General features: G+C 37.9%; 1 protein-coding gene across 4 annotated transcripts in view; it reads right to left on the bottom strand.

The window, feature by feature from the left end:
- The window catches only part of DCLK2 (doublecortin like kinase 2), a 144,388-nt gene that overhangs the window by 65,212 nt on the left and 55,419 nt on the right, over positions 1–23,757 (bottom strand). For 3 of the 4 annotated variants that reach the window (XR_005292614.2, XM_038399842.2, XM_038399843.2), the window contains exons 3-6: positions 17,092–17,194; positions 13,812–13,916; positions 12,203–12,253; positions 8,651–8,745 (exon numbers count right to left, since the gene is read on the bottom strand). Coding sequence is in view for 3 of the 4 variants with exons in the window: in XM_038399842.2 (XP_038255770.1) it covers positions 8,651–8,745; positions 12,203–12,253; positions 13,812–13,916; positions 17,092–17,194 (354 nt within the window). In the remaining variant the exon portion in view is untranslated. The remainder of the gene's footprint in view (positions 1–8,650; positions 8,746–12,202; positions 12,254–13,811; positions 13,917–17,091; positions 17,195–23,757) is intronic. The other variant, XM_038399845.2, reaches the window with a different exon arrangement.

Genomic DNA, 23,757 nt, shown 5'->3' with positions numbered 1-23,757 from the left:
GATAACCACCATGAGTAAACATATGCATATGGAAGCGTGGTGCTAAAAAGGGGCAGTGAAATAGCCACCATAGTGTAATTTTAGGTTTTCCCACTTTAAAAAAAAAATAATAATAAAGCCTATTGCATATTTAAGCTCTAATCCATTTTGATTCATGGGACAAAACTGACAAAAAAAAAGTGAGCTGTAGCTCACGAAAGCTTATGCTCAAATAAATTGGTTAATCTCTAAGGTGCCACAAGTACTCCTTTTCTTTTTGCGAATACAGACTAACAAGGCTGCTACTCTGAAACCTGAAAAAAAACTGAGGCTCTGAGCCAGGACAGTCCCAGGACAAAATCCTCACTGTCACTGACATATTGCTTTATATTTGCTCCCTCATTACAGTTATTGTCCCAGAAACCCATGCTACAGTGAAAGACTCCATTATTTTTGTTTCGTCTTCTGCTTGATTTCAGGTTCTCATCATTAACTCAATGGGAGAAAGCCTGATATAAATGGGACCCAGCAGTCCCACATTTGGCTGGTGCACTAAATATTAAGTTCTTCACTTTCTACTGTAATGTGAAGTACTTGGCTGGGCTGCATTAGAAATCTTGAAGAACTACACTGACATTACTCAGGTTTCAGAGTAGCAGCCGTGTTAGTCTGTATCCGCAAAAAGAAAAGGAGTACTTGTGGCACCTTAGAGACTAACAAATTTATTTGAGCATAAGCTTTCATGAGCTACAGCTCACTTCATCGGATGCATGCAGTGGAAAATACAGTGGGGAGATTTATATACACAGAGAATACGAAACAATGGGTGTTACCATACACAGTGTAATGAGAGTGATCAGGTAAGGTGAGCTATTACCAGCAGGAGAGCGGGGGACGGGAGGGGAACCTTTTGTAGTGATAATCAAGGTGGGTCATTTCCAGCATTGGTAACACCCATTGTTTCATGTTCTCTGTGTATATAAATCTCCCCACTGTATTTTCCACTGAATGCACCCAATGAAGTGAGCCGTAGCTCACGAAAGCTTATGCTCAAATAAATTTGTTAGTCTTTAAGGTGCCACAAGTACTCCTTTTCTTTTTACTGACATTACTGTCATGCAGCTCAAAAAACTCTTCAGCAAGAGTGTTCAGCATTCTGATCCCGTCTATGATAGCTGTAAATGGGCTTTACACTAAGTATCAAGCTCATGTTTCCCTTTTTAGCACAGATAGAAAGATTTAGCCTATCTAAATGTAAATATCTGAAGGCAGTGTCTAAAGGATTCCTCTTACAAGCTCTATTACTTTTATTTCACTAGGATAAAATGATCAACTTTGTGGAAGTATACATTTTTAAAATTGAACATTTTTAAAGGGAAATTTTAAAAAAAAATTAACCCCACAAGAATATAGGCTCTGATCCAGCAAATCATGTAAGTGCATTCTTAACTTTAAGCATGAGACTAGTCCCACTGGTGTCAATGAGTTAAACATGCACATAAGTGATTTGCTGAATGTGGGCCGTAATGCCCTTTGACCGTAGTCATTTGGTCTCAACACATTGAAAACACACACTCACACTCACTCACTCTAGAGCACAGTGCTATTTAGTTGCTTAATCAGGTTTCCAAAACTATGCCTCAAAGTTAAAGCCCATTTATTTACAGAAATTTACAAAGCAAGGCTGGGTTTTATGGAACTTAATTTCAGAAGAGACACACAAAATGTCTGCTGGACACACCAATCACCTAAACCAGTTTGCTACCATGGTTTTCACCACATGGATTGTAAAAACAGTTTGAAATGTCAGACAGAAAATGAAACATTTTAGCTGAATTATCCAGTCTGAGATGAGTTTCAAAAACACTTCACAAATCCTGATGTCTATTAATAACCAAACACACACAAGGGAGATTGGGAAGTCTGAGACCATGCTTAAAAATCTCATAATGTTAAGTACTTTATTCCTCTTTTTCCCTAAATGAATGTTTCTGACAGATTTGATTAACCCTTTCAAATTGGGAGTTTGCTTTTTTTTTTTTTTTTTTTTAAATGGTGCAGTGCTCTCTAGTAGCAGCAGATGTAGTGGATCTGCTGCAGCCAAGGAGAAAACATGTATTTTAAGAGCATTATAGATCTGAGTCACTGGAGATGCCAACCAGAAGGGTTGCACTTTTCAACTGTCAGTCATCAACTTATAGAAGACTAAAAAAGAACACTGTTCTCCTTGTTAAGTCATCCTGCATTATCCAAGACACTATCATGGTTTGTTTGACTGTCAAATTTCTGAATGACTCAGCAAATCAGCATCTATGCTGAAAAGTGAAAGTAAGCCTCTCCCCAACTCTCACATTATGTGCAATGATCTTCCATTTGGTGCCCACAATTACTACATTTCATTTCAAAATGCAGGGCCTGCAACACCACTCTTCCCATCCCTGGTAAAATGAACTTCTAGTGATGTGCAAAAAGTTCAGAGGTTTGATTAAAACTAGGGCGGTCAATTAATCACAGTTAACTCATACGATTAACTCAAAAAAGTAATCATGATTTTAAAAATTAATCACTATTAATTGCTGTTTTAATCACATTGATAAATAGAATACCAATTGAAATTTATTAAATATTTTTGGATGTTTTTCTACATTTTCAAATATATTGATTTAAATTACAACTTGGAATACAAAGTGTACAATGCTCACTTTATATTATTTTTATTACAAATATTTGCATTGTAAAAATAATAAATATTTTTCAATTTACATCATACAAATACTGTAGTGCAATCTCTATCGTGAAAATGCAACTTACAAATGTAGATCGTTACATAATACACTCAAAACCAAAACAATATAAAACTTTAGAGCCTCTAAGTCCACTCAGTCCTACTTCTTATTCAGCCAATCACTAAGACAAACAAGTTTGTTTACGTTTACGGGAGATAATGTTGCCCTCCTCTCTTTCAAATGACATTGTAAATAAGAAAAGAGGCGTTCACATGGCACTTTTGTAGCCAGAATTTATGTGCCAGATATGCTAAACATTCATATGCCCCTTCATGCTTCGGCCACCATTTGAGAGGACATGCTTCCATGCTGATGACGCTCGTTACAAATATGTGTTAAATAAATTTTGACTGAGCTCCTTAGGGGAGAATAGTAGGTCTCCTGCTCTGTTTTACCCGCATTCTGCCATATATTTAAATTATAGCAGTCTCAGATAATGCCCAGCACATGTTTGTTAGTTTTAAGAACACTTTAATTGACAAAACGCAAAGAAGGTACCAATGTGAGATTTCTAAAGATAGGTACAGCACTCGAACCAAGATTTAAGAATCTGAAGTGCATTCCAAAATCTGAGAGGGATGAGGTGTGGAGCATGCTTTCAGAAGTCTTAGAAGAGCAACACTCCAGTGTGAAAACTACAGAACCCAAACCACCAAAAAAGAAAATCAACCTTCTGCTGGTGGCATCCAACTCAGATGATGAAAGTGAACATGCATCTGTCTGCTCAGCTTGGATAGTTATCGAACAGACCCTGTCATCAGCATGGACTCGTTTCCCCTGGTACAGTGGTTGAAGCATGTAGGGACATATGAATCTTTAGCGCATCTGGAACGTAAATATCTTGCAACACTGGCTACAACAGTGCCACACGAACGCCTGTTCTCACTTTCAGGTGATATTGTAAACAATAAGCTGCCAGCATTATCTCCTGAAAATGTAAACAAACTTGTAAACAAACTTGTTTGTCCGAGTGACTGGCTGAACAAGAAGTAGGACTGAATGGACATGTAGGCTCTAAAGTTTTACATTGTTTTATTTTTGAATGCTGGGGTTTTTTTGTACAGAATTCTACATTTGTAAGTTCAACTTTCATGATAAACAGACTGTATTACAGTACTTCTATGAGGTGAATTGAAAAATACTATTTCTTTTGTTTTTACAGCAAATATTTGTAATAAAAAATAAATATAAAGTGAGCACTCTGTTGTAATTGAATATACTTGAAAATAACGTCCAAAAATATTTAAATAAATGGTATTCTTTTATTCTTTAATCGTGTGATTACTTTCTTTAATCGCCTGTCAGCCCTAGTTAAAACTCATATTAATACCCAGTAGTGTGTGATAGCATGCGTTGTTTCCATGGGTATCCCAGTCATTCACTAACCCATCCTCACAAAACCACTGCGTCACAGTAACCTTCCTTCCATCAAGGAACAAATTCACCTATTTATGAGAGGGCCCAATCCTGCAATCTTTATTAGGTTCAATTCCTATTGACTTCAATATCATCCCACAGATTCCAGTGCAAGTTTTGCCTGAACAAACACTGCAGGATGGGGACTTACAACAGCATCATGATCTGGTCGGTTAGCTCATTGAATTAGTAGCACAATGACATTCTGGATGAAAGTTTATCAGGGCAGAAAAAAGCCCCTCTATAAAAGATAAGCTGTTCTTCCTTCAAGAGTTTGTTTCCTGTGATTGGTTTTCTGTCCCTGAGAGTACCATTTCCATGGATCCAGTACACTAAAAAGGAGAGGGAAATCCTTGGGGAGTGAAACAACTCTTCATTTTCCTTTGAAGGAAAAGTGGCATGAAAAGAATATGATGTAAGGGTCAAGGTCTGTGATCAAGAAAGAAAAATTGCCACTAAAGTCACTATGATTTCCTATTTTTCTGCCCTGATGTCTGAAATTATCACTCAAGCGCTGCCCTGGTCTTTAGCATTTATTATCCAGCTTCAATCCTGTGCTGAAATATGCCATGTACTTAATTTGCCATATACTTTGCTCTGGAGGTCGAGAAGATATTGGTGTTGCAAGGGTAATGTGTTTGCAGCTGCTGTTCCTACATGATCATTTCAATAAGTTGAAAATCAACCCTGATTTGTTCTCTTCTTCCACACAAAAAGACCTCATCATAATTGTCTCCAATGATTATGCAACACTAGACACGGTTACCAGAATTGTTATCCACTTTAATCAAAGAAATGACAGTTTATTTTCTATACAGAATATCAATTGCCATTGAAAAGGGGAGCTCAATCAGCAGTACAGCATTCATATGTAATCGTAACTTCTCTTTTTTTAAAAACTATGGATTAGAATGAGTATTTGCATCTGGTTTTTAAAAACCTTAAAAAAAACAAACAAAAAGGAAAGTGAAATAGGAGAACACTGCCCTTTGAATTTCATGAGAGCTATTGCATGAATGGTTGCACGTGCACACACACAAAACCACCAGCAATTTTTTTTAATACCTTCTAGTTCTGTCAGTTAATATTCTACATAATCATACACATGCCTACAATTAAATCTGCAGCCAAAACATTAACTTTTCAAACAAACCAACCCTCAGCATATCGTTTTGTGCCTTCAGTATGATAAGTGTTCTTCCATTGTTTCAACATTTGCATTTTCTCTCAGCTGCAATTACTGTCACTTCCTGGACAGCAATTTCTTGCAGCTTTATACAAGTGCAGGAAGCCAGCCTGTGCATGTAAGAGAACAGTGTGCAAAAGGGGACATCACCAGTGGGATAAGGTAAGGACTACAAAGGCCCTACAAAATAATAAAACTGAATTTTTCTTTTTCATAGATGGACAGGTCAAACCAAAAACCACAAATGTAATGGCTTCCTAAAAAGCACAGGTATAACTGAATCCGATGAAGTGAGCTGTAGCTCATGAAGGCTTATGCTCAAATAAATTTGTTAGTCTCCAAGGTGCCAGAAGTACTCCTTTTCTTTTTGCAAATATTCTTCTTACTATTTTTATGTCAATTCTTTGACCCTCATGCATGCTTGCTGGAGTACTTCCCAGAAACAGATGAGTGTTGGGAATGTATCCCAGAAACAGAAACAAGTGTTGTGACAGAATGCATTAACTCCTTTTGGCATTGACCTCAAGATGAACCAGCTAACCATACCCATCTCTCTAGTGACCAAAACACAGCTGGAAGTCTACTTCTGAATAGCTGCATACCAATGGGAAAAATGAGAGGTAGCTACTACTTTGGTAGGTACTTTATGCTTTCTTGGATTATTAGTTTGTTTTTGCCATTTTCCAACTCTTTGATGGAGCATGCATGGCTTATTTGACATGAAAAATCCATTAGTACTAAGTATCAATTGAAGTCAAAAATGGAAAATTACTGCAGAAGCTACTTGAGTGAAACTGACAGTGAAAGGAAGAAAGGACTTTCCACTTGATTAAAAATAGCTTGCTACTATCAGAAATTATCTCTATTAAAACAGTCAGGATAGTCATTATTTATAATTCCACATTAGTAATTTTGTTGAGGTAAATGAGATAAAGCAGAAGAAATTGTTAAACTGTAGGAGCCAAAAAATCTTATAAATAAGATACCCTCAATTCCACCAATATTGGTGTTTTATACCATAAGCAACTTCAGCATACAATACTGGAGATTTTTTGAGCCAAATTCTGATTTAAGATACACAGTTCACATTTTCACAAGTAAAAACTGCTATTGCTCCTATACACACACACACACACACACACACACACACCCATTTTTTCAAGACAGTGCATAGCAAGAGATCAATCTAAGCCCGTGTGTGAAGAGGAACTAGTATAGCTCAGCATTGTGGCCTCAGTGCAAGAGAAGCACATCAAAATTATAACCAAGAACCAAGTAATTTAAGACCAGGGTGGATAAAAAGCTTTTTTGGGGGAAAAAAACAACCTATCTAAAGATCGTTTTAATTAAAATACGTTATAGCTCAAAGATATCTCATCATGGAATAGGGATTATAAATTCTAATTCTATAGTATGAGATAATATATTCATGTAATGTTTAAGAAAAGTTTTGTAAATGAGTTCCAATAGTTCATGGATTAGGGACCCAATTTTATGGGGTTCCACAGGCTTCTGTATAGATTAATCTTTCTATCTACCCAATAGGACTCAGTGCTCAGTCTAGAAGATACCATCAGAGATGCTTAGTTTTGCAGTTCTCAAACTGTGGATTTTTGTCTTCAGAGGTAACATGCTTGTTAACAGCAAAAATGTTTTTAAATAATAATACATAGAGGTGAGAAATAATGGACCTCAACTCTATTGTCCCTCTGCAAATTTGTGTACACAGAGTCAATCCCTTACCTCTCTCTAAAGTTCAAAGTTTCAAGAAGTTCAATGAATAGAAGATTGTTGGGGTGGAATAGATCTGGACAAGGAGAAGAAGTCTGAAGATAAATGTAAGAAGCGAGGGACATATGCTTGTTTTTTTAAAATATTATATGCTTGCTGTTGAAGAAAAAAAATCCAGAACACTTAAGGTTGTTGTTTTAGTTAAATAAAACAATTTAAACGTCTGTCTGGTGATATTCACATGGCAAAAAAATCCTTGAAAAAAGAATAAATGATTTAAGCTGTTGAATTGAAGATAGTTCACCTCCCAGTGACTTCATAAATATCTGCTTCAATTACCTTTGGTAAACGAAATAACCAAACAATCATTCATTTTCAGATATAGCTGTAAAACTCATCTGAAAAGTTTTCAAAATAAATCACTGTTTAAAAATGTATAGTGTGTACCTTCTAAAAATGAAACCTACATCTCTGAGTTGTGAAGAATATGTATTAAGGTTACAACAACCAACAAGAATGTACTTTTATGTAGAAAACCATGATTAGTCAGAAGACTCGATTTAGTGATTTAAATCATGATTTAAATCAAATCAAATCCACCCAGTTTAAGAATATACTGGAACTTATCATGTCAATCAAAATTCCTTTCTAGCAGGCTCACCGGGGAAGCCTGCCAGAAATCAGTGCAATATGCAATTGAAATATACAAAGATTCAATAATAATTAGTATGTCAAAAAACCCAAACCTGAGTACCACTCTAATTGTGGTCTGTCCTTTTTATGCTCTATAAATTGAGACAATTTTTGATGAAATTATGCATCCTGTTTACAACCATTATTTTCAACAATGGGAGCTGCAACTTAGAATGATCAGGGAGTGAATCCTCTAGTGAACTTGGAGAAATGCTGTAATTTATGTATTCACTAGAAAATTCTCCTACAAAAGACAGCAGCAAAAGTCTCATCACCATTCTAGCCCCACACATAAGATAACAGGGCCAGAGCCCGGTAAAGGGAAAGCCATGGTTTCACTGGGGGAGGATTCTCTTGGTGCAGGCACTGCAGAAGCCCACCAGCTGCCCTCAGAGAAAGCCCTAATATAAGGTGCAGTAAGAGTATGCCGGGGGCAAGAGGGGCATGTCAGGGGTGGGGCAGCAGCATGCAGTCTTGCAGCCCATAGAGCAGCCCTGGGAGGTTACTGTAGCTTTAGGCTTTCTAAGTTGCATGGGAAGGGAGGGATCAAGTAGGCACAAAGATGGCTCAAAGCCACCAGTGCCCCCCTTCCCATAGACTCAGAGTTCTGTGCAGCACCTCTGAAACAGACATCACAGAATCTCACCCCAAATCTCCCACCTAACTTAATTCAATAATTAAACCAGCAAGAATGGCTTATGGACTAGAAATGGTTTTTGATTTCTTGTGGGTATGTACATACTTTTGATTTTTATTCTTCTTGAGCACCACCTAGAACTTTGTCCAATTAGTAAGGGGTTGGTTATACGCATGAAAGTTTCAGTTTCTGCTGCAAAAGATCCAGGTGTGCAATACCTACCTTGAGTCCACGAAAGCTCCCTGGACTGGTTGGTGAAGAGCTGGAGGACTTGGTAGATTTTGGAGTGGATATCTGGCTGCTGGGTGTTCCATTGACTGTCCAGAGCAACAAAGGCAACCAAGAGGAAGAAAAGATTATTAAAAGATAAAACCACAAATGCCTGTTGCAATATAATGTGCCTCTCTGAGGTATTATCCAAGTTTACTCACATAAAGACCAAACAGGCCCAACACCAGAATCTCAAAGAATCATAAGGTCCAATACTGTATCCTTTGCTCACTCAAACTCCCATTGGCTAGAAATTCGCTGCATCCTTTGCACATACAAAACACTACATTTCTGTTCCAGTTTCATGAGAGCCAGTCTGCCTGTTGCCAGTGGGAGGTTTGGGTACACACAGATTGCAGGATTGGGTCTTTAAATTGCATAAATTAGTGATACATAATTCAGGTTGCCAAAATTTGACCTCCCTTTCCCTCTTTCCCATTTGCAAAGTCAACTTAATACTTTATAAGTGATCTGTGTTTTCATTTAAATTAAAGTGTGTGCATTTTGGGGACCAAACAGTACTAGACTACAGGTTCTCAATTAAACCCTTAATAATAGAGTATTGTGTGTCAGAAAAACATTTTCAAAAAAGCTAACATTTCATTTTAGAACTTTCAAGGAGTTACTATAAGTATCAAGAAAATTCTCAGAGGACAGAAAAATTCTCCCTCCCCCAACCCCTGATGTCAAGAATCTACCCATTTTAACCCCTCTAATTATTCAGGGCCTAATAAAACCTCCACAGTACTCCTATTGACTTGAGGGGCAGTTAGATCAGATCCTACATTCTTCCAAAAAAGGGCTAAATCTGTGTCATTCATAAGATTGACCAAGGGAGTCTCTACTAAATGATGCAATGTATTGCTTCTGCATCCAATCCTTGTTTGCCTGAGGAGAGGAAAAACTGATCAAAAAACTAAAGAGAGAGAAAAAAAGAAAGCTTCACAGTGGGAGGAAGTTTCTCCTTTAAGAAAAACAAAAACCTGCCAACAAGACATTTTGTTTCCATGGAAACACAAGTAACCACCTACACTTTTTCAGATGTGTGAACAATCTCTCTAATGGGCTACTCTTTTAAGCACCACCATTGTTTTTTGCTGTGCAAATGCCAGCCAACAGACAATACTAAACTTCTCTGGGAACTGAGGAGTCTTCCTACACAGGCTCTGTTGTATTTTGTAATGCTTGAATAGTTGTGATCTCAGTGATTACTGTGATTGCACAGCAGCTCCACAGCCTTAACAAAATATTCTCCTGAATGTGCATGATGCTAGGTTAAAAATGAAGCACCATTTATCTAGGGAATCGGTCTTCTTGGAATCTGATGACCATCCCAGTTCTATTCCTGGCTCTGCTACTGATTCACTAAGGGGTTGATCCTGCACTGCTAACATCAATGAAAGTTTTACAATTGGCTTTAATGAGAGCAGGACTGACACCTTATGACCCAGGACAAGTCACTCTGAAGAAGATTTTCAAAAGCATCTAAATGGAGCACAAGTCCCACTGAATGTCCCTTAGGCTCTTTGGAAGATCTCCTCTCTCTGTGTGTCTCAGACACTCCTTCTGTAAAATGGAGAGAATAATGCTTCCTTAACTTAGTAAATTATATGAAAAGGCTTAAGTGTTAGTTATTATTTCATATTGCACTTCCTGGAAAGCCATACAAGAACTTCAATTTTAAAATTCTATTGATAAAACAAAAAACAAAAAAACAGCTTGAGAACATAAAAGAAGGTTTTCTAGAGAATTCTGCCTGAAATCAGCTAAGTAGTGCTATAGGAGCAGAAATTGTCACTTTTATTCATAAACTCATTTTACTTAGTTCATCAGAAGCTCACTATCTTGTGCCTGCCATGGTATGTTTGGGTAGGCTCTGCCTATGTGATAACTTTTAAGTAGGTTTGTAACCAGTTAGTACCATATTTCTCTCTAAACCACTACATGCACAACATGGTAAACACTGTTAGTCACTGTGACAGCTGGCCATATTTTGCCATTGTCAGAGGCCTAGGCCTGGACATGGTTGTCTCCCTCTAACTTGTTCATAAAACTCAGGTGTGGAAAGGACCCCTAACCAGGTCTGTGCAATGGTTTGGCCAACTGGTTTTCCTTCCTCCCAGCAATCTGTGAAGACAGACATCCCAGAGTACATTGCTCCCTGGGCTGCTGGTGTTGCTTTGCATGCTGCTCTCCCCCAACTCTAATCCCTTGCAGAGGAATAATAGGACAGCTGCCCAGACATGTTTAGTAGCTACATGGTATTGTACTGGAGACAACACAAGGAGAGACGGATCTGTGGATAGATCTCAACCATGTTTTCTGCAACTACTCTGGATGAGTGCTAGAACATAGTTGTAAATGTAGTGAGGACAGACCCGTAGGACCCAATCCTGGGAGGGCTGAGCCCCCTCAGCTCCCAAGAAGTAGAGATCTCACACAGACAGACTTTAAGGAAAAGGAGGAAAGCAGCTGCTAGTTGAAACTGCAATACCTTCCTTTGACATTCTCAATAAAAAGACTCAGTCATACTTTGATGTATTTCTAACTTGTTTGTTGCTGCTGATTGTTGCACTTATACACAAAGCTTCTCCTTTCTAAATCAGTTCTCCAATTGTAGGCACTTTAGGAGAATGGTTTGTGTCTTTCTATATACATGGGGCAGCAGCAAGCACATTTTGAGTATGAGTAATAATACAAATAAATACATTTCCTTTTCCCCTGTTCCTTAAATGGAATATACAATGCCACAATTCATTAGCATACGAGGTTGTTAAACAACACTAAAAGATTTTTAAAATTTGTATTTTCAGTGTGGTCCAATATTGTAAGCCACTTGCCAATTAAGAATACAGATATTTACGTGGGAATAGGAGGTGGTTGGGTTTTTTGGGTTGTTTTTTTTGTTTGTTTTTTTAAGGACATGGCTGACCATTTTTCCACATAAATACATTGCCAGATTGTAGATATAGGACTTAGCCTTAAATAGCAAAATCCAAGAAAAAATTATATTTATTTCATTTGCTTCACAAAAAGTTGGAAAACATATAGGGCCTGACTTGTTCTGGTGTAAGTTAGAAGCAAATCAGTCCCACATTATTCTGAATTTAGCTACATTTTCAGTAATTCTCAGTGACTCAGCTCCAGCTAATCTTCTCTGGTGGTGTTGGTTAAAATTTCTCATTATCACACTCTCTAGAATGCCTATATACATTCATAGCTTATAAAGCTGCTTCTCTATATGTAGTCAAATTATACCTTAATAAATCTAATTTTACTGCACTGTCTGCAGATGTCTGGCAGTTACAAACATCACTCACATTCTCGCTCTCTCGCCCACTCAAAGTCCTACAGTAACAAGTAGGATAGATCCAACATGCTTTTGTTTTCCAGAGCATAAAATGTGCGTGGCAAACTGTAATACATTCATGGATATGGAGAGAAGGGTAAATGGAAAGGTAAGAGGCACAATGGTGAGATAAAGCCATAATAATAATGGCTCACCTGGGGATTTTGCTGTAGAATAAGCACTGAAGTAGTGGCCACCCCTCTTTACTGCACTCATTCATTTGACACAAAGGAGAAAGACATTAAGGAGAGAAGTTATTGAGCATACACACAAAGGAAGAAGGGTAAATGCACAAGCAACAATCACCACCAAAAACTGAAAGGGAAAATATGATAAGTATAAGCATAAATACCAGACAATTTGGCATAAAATCCTCAAATTATCTAAGCGATCAAAGTGCCCAAGTCCCAGTCATGATTTCAGAGCCTAGAGTCCCATGAAAAGACTTTCAGTAGGACTGAGGCTCCTATGTAACTTTTGAAAATGGGACATTTGGCACCTCAATCACTTAAGAACTTTTGAAATTTATACCCTTTGTTTTCATGTAAAGGTTTGAGCAGAATAAAGTTTTAGACTGAAAACTTTGGTGCAAGGCCTGTCTTTTTGGGTGTATGAACATTGCTTAGCACATTCTGAGCTTTACTAGAATATAAATAAATCATAAAATGAAAATATTAGTACTAATCACTACATTTTGAACTAAATTAATTGAAGAGTTACACCCCATACAATTTCAATGAAGTTAACAGGCTTACATGACCTATGTCTATATCAGTTATGAAATCAGCTTTTTATGTACTGCCCTTTCTTACGATTACAGTTGTTCTCTGAAACTAAAAAATATCCTACTTTTACTTGCAACACAAAAGACATAAAATGACAATGAAAATCACTCTAGCAAGGCAGTAAATATTGATTTGAAAATAATAAAATAGGATCATATTCTGGTTTTGATACACATACAGGAGCTGCACATATAGCCACAATCAGAACAAGGCATCATATATTTTTATATTCAATGGCTCAATGTCAGTATCACTTTTCCCCAGTGGAGAGAAAAACCATTAGAGTTTTGCTGTATTTTGTGATGGAGGAGAGGGAAAACGACAATAACTTGTGAGGTAAAAAGCAAAAGCAAAAATTTTCCCATTTTTCTCATTTTCAAGTAAAAATACCCAATGCTTGGAAATGTGCTATTCAGTCAGACTAGCAGCAGGTGAAGAGATAATTTGGACATTACTATAAAATGACAGGAAGTATGAGAAGAAAACGTGTTTATGCAATTTCACAGGGCAACATACAACAGCTCAAAGAAGCAAACTGCTATATTTTGACAGTGTTCAACATATGAAAGGGGAAAACCCTAAATTCGAACCACAGAAGGGTTTATTTTTAGTGTAATGAATGAGGATTTAACCAGATGATCCCATTTCAGTAAATAGGGGTTGTCAGCAAATCCAACCCCATGCTGAAAATTTATCCTTAAATGTACAATTAGCACAAACCACTGTAAACATTCACAAATTCAAACTTTTTTGGCTTGTAATGAAAAAGAATCTTTTCTTTGCAGGGTTCAGAATAAATGCATTTCATGCCATCAATTAGTGTATAAAATCTATGTGACATAACTTGGCATTTTAGGTTCTTATTCATGAAATACATGACATCTGCACTTCATAAAAAGATGGCAAATCTTTTCAGTCCATTCAACAAATTACAAGTTTCATATGCTCCGACTATTCAGCTATTTCCTTATAATTGTACCTGAAGCAGGTGACTTGCTTCGACGTGAGGGTCCTGGGCTTTTGGATCCAGATTGCCTTGGTGTACCAGGTGAACGGGAATAAGATGACTTCATAACACGACACTCTGGAAGGAAACAGACGGAGTTTGGAAAATATTTAAATGTACAGATTCAATTCTAAATCAGATCACCTACAGCAGCTGTTTATTGCTCAGGAAACAAACTGACATTTTCCAAACATTTCTGCCAAATTAAATAAAACTAATTTATAGAAGAATCCAAAAAACTTTAACCCACATACTATATAAATTCTGTTTTGAGCCGGCCAAATACTGAAATATTCTGAATGCAGTACTTCTCCGTGCCTTGAAGTTGGATTCATATAGTACAATTCAAATTTGTATCTTGACATATACGAGACAGTGAAACGGATGAAGTGGTACGGGGGTTCTTCTGATGCCTCACCAACCTCTGTAGTTTGTAATGACAGTTATATATAATGCAGCATCACACATGCTGGAGCACATGTTGACACACTGGAAATCTTGTTAACTGGACTGAAACCTGCACCTTCTGCCTCTTAAAGCCAATTTCATTTTAGCCTAACTCTAAGGCAGTTGGGTTATTTTTGCCAGAAGTGCAGTGCCATTCCTACCAATTTTCAGAGGAAGTGAGAAATGCCTGTGGGCACCAAAGGGCAGAGCCAATAAAGTTATCTTCTCCCACCCACCTCACATACATCTATTAATAAAGGGAAGCCAAAGATGAAAGGAACCAATATTCACACACTCATTGCCATCTTGGGAAGTTTTTCATTCCTGCAGTTAACACCCATTACTAAACTTTCACCATTTCTCCCAATTAGACCAGTTTTCCTCCCCATTTCCCACCAATGCCATCAGTTCAATCCAACCCACCAACAAATGAATTCAAACATGCCACTGGATCAATTTATAAAAATCAAATACAAAATTATTCAAATCCCCACGAAACAAATTCAACCCTGCTTATGCCAAACAACCCTCCTCCCATATTACCAAATCAATTCAAACCTTCCTTCCCTCTTCATTTCTCCAGGCCCCCATTTTACCATCCTCAGGCTATTCTGTCCCCTGATACATTACTACTTCTCTCCAAACCAATTAAGATTGTCCCCTCCCACCTAATTCAAATGGCCTCTCTATGACTTCTGCTGCTTCCCTTTACATGCTCCAGGCAAGGGTGGCAGGGCTTAGACTAGGATCCCTATACTCTTTCCACCACTTGTTTCAAGGGAGACACAGTCATTTAGTTCTCACACCAGACCACCTAACGTCCAGCTTTTGGGTTTATTCTCAGACTCCTGCCTCCCCTGCTGAGTCTTCAGCTTTTGACCAGCTACCAAGGGTGGATAGGATTAGTGACTGCCCCTCCCTCCAGCCAGACAATTAAGTTCTATTGCTGACCTTGAGCTACCCTTCTCTTCCACTGAAACCCCCAGAGCTACTGCAGCTTCTAAGCGAAGAGCCCAATCCAGATAGCCTGGGTGTGAGGTACTGGGGAGAGGGAGAACTGATGGACTGGGGCTGGAAGGTAAACTATGGTCTTGTCTAGACTATGATTTGGAAAATATTAGCTAAAACGTCAGCTCTCCTCTCAGGCCTGTGAGGTTAAAGCTTCAAGCTCAACCTGTTCAATCCACATTAAAGGCATGCTGCCTTGTCTACCCTAGGCTAATACTTTCCAAATCCAACCCCAGACAAGTCCTAATGGATTCAGGGGAGAGGGACCAACGGAAAGCAAGGAGAAATAGAATTAATGCGTTCGATGAAACTGAGATAACTAAAGTAAGACTAATAGTTGGGGATGAGGAAACCATTTTTAGATCTTGACATTGTATTCACGCTTTTTGCATTACCAGTGCTGGCCCGTCAGTCTCACATAGGCCTGGGAGCAGACCTGATGGGAAAGGCCACCAGGACTAGAGTTGGTTGCAATTTTTCTTTGCAACAATAAAATTTTCAGTTTATAGAAAAAAAAAATTGAGAGGAAAAGAGTTCCCCCCCCCCCCCCACACACAGCCTGAATGATCTGTGGGCATTTCATAAGGAGAGCAATGCCAAGCATCCTCTCTTCACAAGTATTTTCATTCAAGGGAGGATAATTTGGTTCAGTAGCTGAACTAGTGTCAATACACTGGAAGAACCAACGAGGCAGATCACTCACAATAAAGAGAAAAAATAATTAGAAACTAAACTTCGTCAGCCTAACACTGGATCTGGTTACAGTACTGTCCTAGATTCTGACCACCACATTTCCTTGGAATATTTCTAATATTGGAGACTTGGAATATTTCTATTATTAAAGGTGCATAATGAGAGTGCTAGTGAGAGAAACTGTGCAATAAATAGTGTAAATCTGTCTCAAATTTCATCATAAATAATTTCACATTACTTGAGATTGCAAATTGAATAATCTTTGCAGAAATTCTAAAACTCCCATTGAATTTACATTATAGAGTTTCTCTCTTTATTGGAAAACAACTTTTAGCAGCTAATACAGCCATGGTATAAATATCTACTGATGTAAAGAAAGCATGCATGTACAAGCTCATTCTTCTCTATGAAGAAAAGGAGTACTTGTGGCACCTTAGAGACTAACACATTTATTTGAGCATAAGCTTCCGTGGAGCTGTTGCTCATGAAAGCTTATGCTCAAATAAATTGGTTAGTCTCTAAGGTGCCACAAGTACTCCTTTTCTTTTTGTGAATACAGACTAACACGGCTGCTACTCTGAAACCTATCTTCTCTATGAGTTTACAACAAAGTAATAAATCAGTTCTGTTCATATAAACTGGCTAAGCAGCATGTCTTTAATAGACATTTGGAATGAATGGGATGATTCTTGTAGGTCTGCAAACAGCAGCTACATATGCGATTTTTGAAAAAACTCAAAACAAGATAATGGGGACCAAGTTAGAACCCATCAAAGTCAGTGGAAATATTCTTATTGACTTCAGTGATCAGGCCCTTAGAGCAGATTAAAAGCACCCTTTTCAAAGTTCACTGCCGTTCACCATATTCTTTTAAGTACAAGGTCCATTGCCCATGAAAAATAAACCAGGTTTACAAAACACACACTGACAAATGGACTGGAGCTAAACTATTGTTTGGAAAATTATTTTATTAAAGAAACACGTTTGGTTGGAAAAATTATTTCAATAAGTTTCTCCAAAAACACATTTTTGAATCAGGAAGGGGAAAAAAGGGGGGAGTTCAGGGAGAATTGAACATTTCAATAGGTTTAAATTACAGTCTTACCACTATGATCCAGTACAAAGTCATCTTGAGCATAACGATATTTCTCAGGTCCACATGCAATGAAAACATCATCATCTCCAAAAAAGTCCTGCAAGCAGGTAACCTAAAAGCCAAAATAAGTAAGAATGTGTGCAAAATATTTCCAAGTTTAAATCAATAGCTAGACAGCCAACAAAACCAAACAGATTTGTGCTTTCTTTTCACAGTTCTGTGACTCCCTACAACACTGGGTATCATATGTTTTTTTTCCACAATTATAGATGCTTACCAGTTTTCAAGTACTGTAGAGCAGTGATTTTCAACCAGGGGTACGTGTCCCCTTGGGGGTACACAGAGATCTTTCAGGAGGTACATCAACAGATATTTGCCTAGTTTTACAATAGACTACATAAAAAATCAGTACAAACTAAAATTTCATACTGACAAAATGAGAAAGTAAGCAATTTTTCAGTAAGCCCATGCTTTGACACTTTTGTATTTTTATGTCTGATGTTGTAAGCAAGTAGTTTTTAAATGAGTTGAAACTTGGGTGTACACAAGACAAATCCAACTCCTGAAAGGGGTTCTGTAGTCTGGAAAGTTTGAGAACTGCTGCTGTAAAGTCATCCTTAAAGTAAACAAGCCATAAAACTTCAATGTCAAAAATGTAAAATACTACTCAATTTTTAAATAAGTAGTCTTCACTGACACTAGCATACATATCATTTATAATTTGGTGTAAATATTTATGGCTTTGACAGAAATGACTAAGATATTATTGAAGTGCCAAAGTTGACATTTATATTAAAATTTCCAAATTAATTCTTTATAGAAAAATCCTTCTTCCGAAATTACTCATATTACTCCCATTATAAGCAAAGTGCCCCTACATTTGTTTTCAAAATAGCATTTTAATAATATAAAAGATTATTAAAGTATGTTTTTACCAAATAGTTATAACAAATTAAAAATTGTTTCCTTTTTACTAAAATCTATTAATTAGTACAATCATATGCAAATCATAAATGCAAGTTAGACTGAGTGATGCTTTGTACTAAAAAAAAACACTTAAAAAATTCAATATCAGCAGTGTGATCTCTATGGATGAAAAGCACTAGAAGAACTAAGTGTTATAGATAGATACTGAAGGAGTTAACATTTCTCAGCAATATTCATACTAAACACTTTATTCCTTGTTCAGATTTCAGATAAATAGCTATTTATTAAACAATGCAATTTAGTATGAAAAATACCATACAAAAACAAAAACTGTTCTTTGTGTGGAAGGTGTTATATGAAAAACTAAAAGAAAAGGAGTACTTGTGGCACCTTAGAGACTAACAAATTTATTAGAGCATAAGCTTTCATGAGCTACAGCTCATGCATCCGATGAAGTGTGCTGTAGCTCACGAAAGCTTATGCTCTAATAAATTTGTTAGTCTCTAAGGTACCACAAGTATTCCTTTTCTTTTTGCAAATACAGACTAACACGGCTGCTACTCTGAAACCTGTCAATATGAAATAAACTGTATTCCAAAACATTCTGTAGAGTACAATAATAGAGGTACAGCGTACAAATAAAAACCAATAGTATGTGTGCCTGTAAAGTAAATATTGCCAAATCTTCAGCTATGGATCATTGCATTGAAAATGGCAATATGTATCCAGGCACTGCTCCTTTCAGATCCTGAGAAGCAGAGGGAAAGAAAAAGGACTTTGAGTGCAAGAAATACATGTTGACAAAGTACGTACAGGACAACAGGCTCTTCTGCAGATTCAAGTGCCTTAGGTCTAATTCTGTTTCTACCAGAATCAAACTAAAGTTCCTGTTGATTTCAACGGGGGAGGGATCTGACCATTATCTGTAGTGGGGAGCAACTCCATGTGAGAGTATTCTCTTTAGATAATCTTATCATCATTATACAGATGTGTGTCACTGGAACTTTAGAAGTTGCTATAGTGCATTTTAAATCCTGTCCTTTCACTCGCATCCTGAATCCTAATGTCAGAGGTAAATAAACAGATCTAGTAACCAAGTAAAAATATAGGGAGAGATTTTCAGATGTGTTTAGCATTGGTCTGTCTTTGCTCCCACTGAAATCAATGGAATCACTGACTTAAATGGGAGTTGAGTTAGACCTATCCTGAGCAACCTTAAATATTACAGTGGGGAGGCAGGGAGGAAAGCCTTTGAAACAGATTTAAGAACAAACATTCATACGAAATGAAGTTTACATGGCTAGTATTTTTCTCTTTAACATTACAAACCCTGCAACACGTAGGAAAGCTGTAACCATTTAGCAAGACCAAAATAATTTTGTATTGGTAATAAAGAATTCAAAAACTACTGTTACTAAGGAATGGACTTTTTCCTTCTGGTCCAGCTGCCCAACAATCAAGTTTGCATATACTGGCCACTGTGATAACTGTAAATATTGGCTGATGTACAGGAAGGGTTTCTAGTGCCTGCAGTAGAAAGACACTCAGAATATCAATGAGTCAGCTGCCTGCAAGATCATTCAAACAAGGCATTCACAAACTGTGCAGTTGTCATGGCAGCTAAAACAGTGATAACAGCATGTTGCTCTGACAGTAAGAGATTCTCAGTATACTAAAACATGCTGTCTAGAACATTTGTTTGATTCTATTACAAAGCTCAGTTGTACAACACTCCCTCTACCAAATGACACAACCTATTTATCTTTACTTTATCACCATGATAACAATAAATGTCTACTGTCGTTGACTGGAGACTATTTGACCAGTACTTAATATTGACGCTTTTAGTTTAAATGAAAAGGCAATGACACCTGGAATCACAATGACTGAAAATTTCAGAAAGTAGTTTTATTAAGATGGTACTGATTTTCCTCTTCTTTCTTATCTTTTTAGATAAATACCTAAGCCAAGAGGTAGAAGTTGCTTCTTTGCCCAAACTTTTCATACAAAATATGTTTTTAAGAGACCACCATCTTTAACATAAATCCTTCCCATTGTGGGGGAATCATTCCTCCATGGAAAAATATGGAAGGGTCTCTGCGTGAAAGGGCAGTTGCAAGAAAACCCTTCAGAGTTTTCAGTTCTGGCCTGGGGAAAAAAGTTACCCCTCCCCCACAACTGAACAGAAGTTTACACCCTAAACCTCACATCTTATAGGAATCTGCTACAGATACCATGTCATCCACACAGAGGCCCTATTCCTCCTCCCCTATTCTGAGTTCCTTCCTGGTATTGCAGTTCAGGCTGCATTAACTTTTCATTAAAAATTACCATTGGTGATTAGAGGAACACCACATATCTTCCTGCTCCCACCCCAGGGGCCAGGCTCCCCAAATCTGGATCCTGCACCCTGTGGAGGGATTTCTGTGGGATTATGGGAAATGTGGGGGGAAGGGGGTTAGTGCCACACAGACAAGACACTCTCCTTCCTTGTTCACAGTGGAAGATCTACATGAAAAGATCCTTTCTGTGCACAAATCAGAGAGGTTGGGGAAATCCATTTTCTTATCTGGGAAGGAGGGCTTAAAATGCTGTCATGGTTAATGCTGGTTAAACAGTATTAATTCCCTCATCTCTGAATGGATTAGGAATTAACAGCAACAGTGGCACCATGCATGGTACTATAAACCAGCTACAATGCTGGTGGCGGGGTCATGCAGGAATCGGGTAGAGAGACTTCAGCTCTGTGTATTTGGTCAGGGAGCTATGCATCTTGAGCCAGAGTCTGATGCAGATACCTGGCCTACATAGGCACAGCATGCCTGCCTCTTCTATGGTGCCTCCACCCGTAGGTCACAGAAGGGACTGAAGCACTACAGCAATTTTGTTTCAATATACATTGTTTTATTTTTATTCACTGGTAGGTGCACAATCAAGTCACAGTTATAAATATTTCAGAGTAGCAGCCATGTTCGTCTGTATCCGCAAAAAGAAAAGGAGTACTTGTGGCACCTTAGAGACTAACAAATTTATTTGAGCATAAGCTTTCGTGCGCTACAGCGCACTTCATCGGATGCATAAACACAAGTATAGTAGATATTCATTCTACTACACCGGTGAATATTATAATCCAACAGTGAGAGATTCAAAGTAACAACCTTCAATTATCCATTAGCACAGCAGTTCTCAAACTTCATTGCACCGTGACCCCCTTCTGACAACAAAAATTACTACATGACCCCAGAAGCGGGGACTGAAGCCTGAGCCCCACCATCCCAAACAAGGGGCAATGCCAAAGCCCAAGGGCTTCAGCCCCAGGTAGGGGGCCTATAACCTAGCCCTGCTGCCCAGGGTTGAAGCTCTTGGTCTCCGGGCCCCTGCAAGTCTAAGCCAGCCTGGGCGACCCCATTAAAATAGGGTCATGACCCACTTTGGGGGTCCCAACCCACAGTTTGAGAACCACTGTATTAGCATATGGCTGAGACACATCTGGAATAATGACTCCTCCCCTCAACCTTCCCCCCTTTTGCAAGGTCCAAAAGTCAAATATACGGTTTACTTTTTTTTTAATTGTATCTCAACTGTTTGCTTTTTTGAAAGATTCATCAACCTAGAGATTTTCTTAAAAGATACTTTCCCCAGTTTCCTCAGCACGTAAAACTCATGCATCTACTATGCAGAAAATCCTTTGAATGAAATGTGTTGGTGGGTAGTCCAATATGAAAAGCATGTCAGCTATTCATGTTATTTGAACATCAAAATGTGGTCTGTGAAAGTGGTTTTGGCTCTGGAAAAATACTATGATTAGATTAGCTCATTTCATTTGTTAAATGCACACCTGTTACTTCGATAACAGTCTGGCTGTGGGAACAAATGCCTGTTATGCAAACCTGGGTGTCACTGAAAACAAGTGTTCAATTAAAATTTTTTTTATTAACAACAGAAGGTCAGTCAGTGTGCAGTCATTCAATGCAATGAAGATGGCATCAACAGAGCTGCATATAAGCAACTTGTAGCAATGCATGATGTGCTGGCAAACTGTGAAAACTCCCATGGGTTAAGTAATAATTCTTACATTAATCCTGTTATAAATATTGTCCAAGGAATAGCTCTTTCAAAAGTAATTAGTCATTTTGGGTGCCTAACTTGAGACACCTAAAAGAGTAATCAACACTGCCTGAAAATCAGGCCCTCTTTTAAGTTGTCTCAGATTGGCAGCCAAAAATTGGAGTTTTCAAATCACTAGTCACTTTTGAAAGTCTTGGCTGGCTGTTTTCTAGTTCAACACGCAAGGGCTCTATACTTATTCCGAATATACATTTCCATTATATAAAGTCTTGTATAAAAACCTAGTAGAAAGTCTTTAGAAAGTTTCTCCAGCTGCTGCATGGTTGTGACAATAGCAGATAGTTCATCTCTTTTAATAAAATGTGGGCTCTCTTTTTGTGTCTACAGAACCAAGTTTTTATAAAGTATTTTTGCTGTCATGCATAAAACTGCACAGGAGCTAATTATCATAACCAATAATATTGAGGTGTGCACCACAAGGACTTAAAAATATACTTTAAAGGTTTCAAGGATGGTCTACGTCACAGGTCATGCTTAGGCTTAGGAAAATAAATGTTTAAAATGTGTTAGATAACATGTTTTAAATGCTAGTTTAGACAGTATTTAAACATCTTTTAAAACATTAGCTGGTTGGGTCATGGTCACATTTTAACTAGTACATTTTAAAACCCTGTCTACGTGCTTAAATATAATCAATTTGCCTAGCCTAGACACTGCCTGTGCATGTCTGCCATCTTCCCTGAGGAGAATATGCCAGGAGGAAATACTGTCTAGTGGTGCCTCTCTGACAATGGCACCAGACCTGTGCTACTGTACTGCCTCTCTTCAGAATGTGCATTCCCACAAAGCAGAGTGGATTAGAGGCTGTGTGCTATAGATTGGACTTTTCAGCCAGTGGCTCATAATAGGTCAATATGCTGGTGTGAAGAAGCAAAAATATCCAGTGCTGGAAATCCTGTTAGAGTAAAAGTCAACACTTTTTTTTTTTTAAATAAAAAAAAATGCAGACTATCATTTCTTTCAGAGAGCCTTTTCACTTGTGTTATCACAGGTGTCCCTGAGCTAGGGATGTAACTGGTTAACCTTAATTATTAACCCAGGAGCCCCGTGAGGGTCGGAGGGACCCCAACCTCGGCTGCATCAGGCAGGCTGGCCGCCTGGAGCAGGCCCCCAGCGGCCAGCTGGAGCAACTTCGCCCCTGCTGGAGCTACCTTGGTTAACAGTTAAACGGTTAGCAATATAATTTTAATTGTTTAACTGGTTAATTTTTTAAACCAAGATTTACATCCCTACCCTGAGCAGGCTCAAAATAAATCCGTATTTCATCACTTCAAAGTGGGGGACACCTTTCAGATGACCACAAGAAAGGTATGACTATGGTCATCTTCAGTCTAGAGGAAAGCATGATCCAATAGCAGAACCCAGAGACTTAACGTTCCTAAAATATAACTGGCTTCAACTACAGCTAAACCAAACAAGCCTGCATGAGGCTCCATAAGCCAACTAACCAAAAACTGACTTGTTTGCTGAACAGATCTCTGAGAGAACTAATTACAGTATGAGCTAGAAATTCTGAAAATTCTCAGGACATGAAATAGATAACACTATACAGAAATATATGCTAAGCAGGATAAATAGAAATTGGAAACACTATTAATGGTAGTAATAATTTGCATTCTC

The sequence above is a fragment of the Dermochelys coriacea genome, chromosome 4 (assembly GCF_009764565.3).
Source record: "Dermochelys coriacea isolate rDerCor1 chromosome 4, rDerCor1.pri.v4, whole genome shotgun sequence".
In the NCBI taxonomy this organism is placed as follows: Eukaryota; Metazoa; Chordata; order Testudines; family Dermochelyidae; genus Dermochelys; species Dermochelys coriacea.
Note: the sequence above shows the minus strand (reverse complement) of the source record. Positions and strands in the feature narration are given on the sequence as shown.